Source organism: Fukomys damarensis, unplaced genomic scaffold (assembly GCF_012274545.1).
Source record: "Fukomys damarensis isolate Sample0158 unplaced genomic scaffold, DMR_v1.0_HiC HiC_scaffold_23, whole genome shotgun sequence".
NCBI classification, from domain to species: domain Eukaryota; kingdom Metazoa; phylum Chordata; class Mammalia; order Rodentia; family Bathyergidae; genus Fukomys; species Fukomys damarensis.
In genome coordinates, this window is record NW_022900935.1 from 3,160,854 (window position 1) to 3,166,077 (window position 5,224).

General features: G+C 60.4%; 1 protein-coding gene across 1 annotated transcript in view; it reads left to right on the top strand.

Moving 5' to 3' along the window:
- Positions 1 to 4,585, top strand: part of Pax7 (paired box 7) — a 94,784-nt gene extending 90,199 nt beyond the window's left edge. Inside the window, exon 9 of the mRNA XM_010614276.2 lies at positions 4,415 to 4,585. Coding sequence (XP_010612578.1) covers positions 4,415 to 4,530 — 116 coding nt within the window. The 3' untranslated portion in view covers positions 4,531 to 4,585. The remainder of the gene's footprint in view (positions 1 to 4,414) is intronic.
- The last annotated feature ends 639 nt before the right edge of the window (positions 4,586 to 5,224 follow it).

The window sequence follows — 5,224 nt, forward strand, 5'->3', positions numbered from 1 at the left end:
ATATATACATATATATATGGCAGGAACACATGTGCTCAAACGTGCACACAAGTGCATGTACCGTGTGTCCGGCATACGAGCCCACATGTCCCACGTAGACATGCACGCATGTGTAAGTGTGTGCAGATGCCCACTGGGGTGTGCACGTAAGTTGAGGAGTCTGCGCTTGAGAGTTTGGACGCGTGCACGGTGTGGCACGTGCATCTGGACGTGCCGTGTGACGCGCCTGTGTGCACCGCTGGGTGTGGTTTGTCTGAGAATGGGGTGCAGCGTGTGCACAGGACCATCCCCGAGGGACCCAGCCACCCCGACCCCGAGCGCGTTCCCGGCTCCCGGCGGGACACACGTGCTCTCCATCAAGACTGGGGACCGGTGCGCTGGCAGCACGGCCAGCCCCAGGCGGGCGTTAGTCACACCCAGAGCCCGCACAGCACTCCAGGGGCGCCTGCCCATTCGGAAATAAAATTAACCCCAAAGTCAGCGCGGGCGGTGGGGGAGGGGATCAAAGGGGAAGGGGCCCGGGAGGGAGAAAGGAGCGCCTGCGCCCCCGCCAGGGAAGCTGTGGGGTGAGGCCCCTCCCTCCTGCTCCGCTCCCCACCCGCCTGCCTCTCTCTCCTCCTCCTGCCTCTCACTTCTCCCCTCCTGTGCCCCTGGCTCCTCAGTGACGGCTCTGAGCTGCTCTCTGGCCAGGAGAAGCCACACAGACCCCCCCCCAAGGAGGCTGTGGGGTTGGCTGGAGGGGCTGCCCGGTTGCCCTATTAGTCACACACTTGCCTCTCCGAGCCTCCGTCTTTCCAGCTGCACAATGGGGACCAGGGATGACGCTCGTCACCTCCAGGTTTTTCCAGCGTCCCATCGCCCTCACCTTTGACAGTCGGGACAGACATACTGTGTTCCCGTTAACCTTCGCCTTGTCCGTGGGCCACTGGCTGCATCTACGGCTGGGATCCCATAGCGCACTCCAAGTCACCTGTTCTGCACTGTCCTGTGTGTGCCCTGGGGCTCACCTGTCACCCGCTCACGCCTGTCCTGGGCGTGGCTCAGCCCCCGGGACACTGGCTGAAGTCTCACTCACGTGCTCTCAGTTGTTATCCCCCCATCGCAGATGCAAAAGCCAGACTCAGAGAGGCCGGGCAGCTTTCCCAGGCCCCACAGCAGAGGCGGTGTGGGTCGTGACACAGACCTAGCCCCACCTGCGCGTGGATTCACACTCACAGCCTCACACACATCTACACCTGGACAGGTGCGAGCAGCAGGTTGCATGTGAGGATCACTGTCGTGTGAACACGGAGAGAGGACAATGCCCATTCCCTGAGCATCTGTTGTGGGCCTGACGTCCCACCCTCGGCCACCCGGGCAGTGTGCGTGTCTGTCCCCTCTCGTGGGTGATGACGCGGCATCCCAGAGGTTGTTGGCCCGAGGTCACCCGGCAGCAGTGATGGAGGGCAGTGCCCGGCCCCTAGAGAGCCACCCTCAGCTGTGCATGGAAGGCACCAAGACCTTGGCAGGAGGAACCTCCTCCTCTGCTCCCCTGGGACCCGCACCCTCCAGGGACACTGACTCCCCTTCTTTTCCTGCTCCGGCCATTGTCCATCCGTCTGTCCCTCCCTCCCTGGCCCCGCGGGGGTGGGGTGGGGGGCCGGGGATGGGGCAGTCCGCAGATTAATATGGCCCTGGTGTTCCCAGAGGCCAGGGCCATACTAATGATGGGGCCGATAGAAGGCAGAAGTGTGAAAAGAATTTTAATAGATCTGACAAGTCTAATAAGAATTTGTGTCTAGAAGGGTCCTCCTCTGGGGCCGCGGGCTGACGAGGCGCTGACGGCTGAGATTTGTTTACTGGTTGGCACTGCAGCCACAGCTCCTGCCAACTCCTGATTAATCTAATTTGAGATGTTTAGAGCCCAGGCGGGGGCGAGAGGCAGAGGAGGGACACGGAGAGACAGCGGGACGGGGAGGGCGGCTGACTGAGGCCCTAATGAGAAATGTCACAGCCCTGCCCTCACCAGCCCCTCGGCTCCACCCCAGGGAGAGGCAGCCTCTGTGGCCCTTGGGTGCCCTTGAAGTTGGCTGCTGGGTCATCAGTAAAGTTGGGTGTCCCGGTGTTTCCTTGGCCACCTGGACAGGGCCTGGGCACGCTCCTACTGTGTGCTGGGAGGGGCTGGTAACTCGAAAGGTGGAAGAGGAGGAGACAGACAGAGTGCATAGAGGTGCAAGTGTGACCAGCCCGAGCCCTTCCAAGCCAGGGGGCTACGTGTGACCGGACCAGCAATTGTCCTGTGCCTCCATTTGGCCTTTTGTCAGACAGGAGCGATCTTCCCCAAAGCGAGGAGCTATTCAAAGAACGCGCTGTGATCAGGGCCACCCGACACAGCAAGCATCCACTAAGAGAGGCACCTCGTTCTGTACTTTTCCCCCCCTGGTACTGGGCATCGAACGCTTCAAACTGTACTCCATCCCCAGACCTTTTTTTATTTTTGAGGCAGAATCTTGCAGTCACTAAAGTTGCCCAAATTGGACTTGAACTTGTGATGCTCCTGCCTCAACCTCAGAGTCAACTCTGACTTCTCAACCAGGCCTGGCAGACTCCCCGGCAAGAAGGGCTGGAGAGCTCATCAGGGGTTGCTCTGGTCTGGAATAAGGCCCAGCAGGCAGCAGGGGACAAGTCTCCCAAGCTGTCTGTGCTGTGCTCAGGCCCCCGGTCCTGCCTGGAGTAGGAATGGGCCCCCGTGCAGGACTTGGGTGGGGAGCACCCTCCCACACTCGAGTGCTGTGCACAGGGCTGCTGGGACTCAGGGACTCTGCCACCGGAGTGCCTGGGCTTGAATCCTGGTTTCACAACCCACAGGTCCTATGACCCTGCAAACCATGCCAGCTCCCAGGACCTTGGCTCCCTGGTCTGTGGGGTTGGGGGAGAGTTCCTGACCAGTCTCATAGAATGGCCATGCGAATTCAGTAAACAGTGAGAGCCAGCAGGCCCTGTCCAGGGTGGGCGCTTTGCCAGGCTGGGCCTCCTGCCTCTCTTCCTGTCACCCCTCTGAGTTGGGACCTCCTGGCTGAGTGGAGGAAGAGGAGATGGTGTCGCCAGAGGTTCAGGGTCTCCCCAAAGCCAGAGATGGCAGCGCCACACCAGCAGCTGAGGGGCACAGGGTCCAGGCACTCCAAAGAGACCCCAGGGCATTTGCACATCCTTTAGGAATCAAGAAGGCCTTGTGCAACCTCTGTGGGCCTCTGTGACCCGCATCTCAAAGAACATTATCTCACGTGACCCCCATAGCAGCAGCCCTGGAGAAGCTGGCCTCTGTTCTGTCCACTTCAAAGACAACAAAGGAGTCCTAGAGAGAAGAGTGACAGTCCAGAGCTGCATGGTCACCGCACCCTTTGCTTCTTGACCACATCAAAGGCCACATTTGTTTTCCAAATCCCAGCCCCTGGATCCCACTGCACTTGAACCCATGGCTTTTGAGCTCACACGCTGCCAGACACGGCCCTGACTCCTATGTGGGTGTGGAGCGCACCTGCCCACAGCGCCTGTTCCTGCACAGGCGCTGCTCCTACTCTTGTGCTCAGGCAGGTTTGCAGGACTTGCACAAGCATGTGCACACACCTGAGTATTGCTCTTGTGTGGACGTTCACGCACGCGCCTGTCCCTGCTGTGTGGAGATCCCTGTTGTCACCGTTTGCACACTGTTCACGCATGCACAGGTGTGTGCCACTCACAGGCCCACACGTGACCCCTAACCTGCTCGCCTCAGACAGGCCTTGGCTTCCTGCGTGCAGGGCCCCGGCTCCTCCTTTCCTCCTTCCGCGTGGACCCTGCAGCTCACCTGCAAAAGCTGCTTTGGCTTTTGTGCGGGGGCCTTGCTTTGCCTAACTTGGGAGCTGGGCTGAGGTCCAGGGAAGGCAGAAGGAGGCAGAAGGACCTGCCCCTCCTTGTTCCGGGTCTCGGTGAGACTCCTGGCGATCCTCGCAGTCAGGGTATGTGGAGGGCTTGTTGGGAGGGGCATGAATTCTTCACTCACACTGTGGACGCCCACCTGTACTCCCCAAAACCTCCAAGGAAGGCAGGAGTAATAAAGGTTGAGTAAATATTTGCTGAATGATAGGAGGTGGGAGAACTGCATGAAGAGGTGGAAGGAAGGGAACAAGCAGCGAAAGGAGGAGAGGGGGAGAGAGGGAGGGGAGAGGAAGGAAGGGTGGCTCGAGGGGCAGAGGGCCGGAGAGAGGAAAGGGTGAGTGGAGGGCCGCGTGGGCCGATGGAGGAAGAGCCGGGAACGGATGGAGGGAGGAGGGACGGACCAAAGGACAGAAGAGCAGATGGATGGGAAGATGCATGCTTGGTAAAAGGAAGAACAGATCGAAAGAACCTCCGTTAGTAGGACTTTCTCCCTCTCTCTCTCTCTGTCTTTTTCCAGCTGCTGTTGATTACCTGGCCAAAAACGTGAGCCTCTCCACACAGCGTCGCATGAAGCTCGGGGAGCACTCCACGGTGCTGGGACTCCTGCCTGTGGAAACTGGCCAGGCTTACTAGGGTGCCTGGGGCGACTCGCCCCAGCCCGGGCCCCACCCAACGCTTCCTGGCCCCTGAGCCTCCCCCTTCGGCCCCCTCGTCCCCCTCTCCCCTCACAGAGGACCTGGAAAGGAGCCCGTCCCTTCTCAGCGGAGCCCCCTGGAGATGGACAGACAGCCCGACCTTCCCTGCGGCTAGGGACCCAGAGCGCCCCACCCTACCACCAGCATCTGCCGCCTTCCTCCCCACTCGAACCTGCTGGGGCCTCGGGACGGCTCAGCATGGAGGCAGAAATTCACCCTGCACGGAGCGCCTCAGCCCGGAGAAGACGGTGGCTGAGATGAGGTCCTGGAGCCCTTTGGCCCGGGTCTCAGGCATGTGCTGTCTAGAAGAGTAGATGAAGCTCAGGGCAGCTCTCACCTGTAGGTGCTGGGAGCCACCTGCAAGGTGAGCCCCTGGTTCAGCCCTAGAACCACAGCCCTTTCTTCCTCTGGACACGGGGACTCCAGCAGAGAGGAGACTCCGAGGTCTTCCCGGGAGTTGGCCGGGTGACGGTCTCAGCTCCATCTGGGAATATGGAAGACTGCACAGCACTCCCCAGAGACCCCTGCTGGGTGTCTTAGGCCATATGGGGGTGAGGCTGGCACAGGGGACCGGGACTCAGCTCAGGCCTCAGGACGAAGAGGCCTCTCAGAGGGAAGCCCAGTTCTAGCCT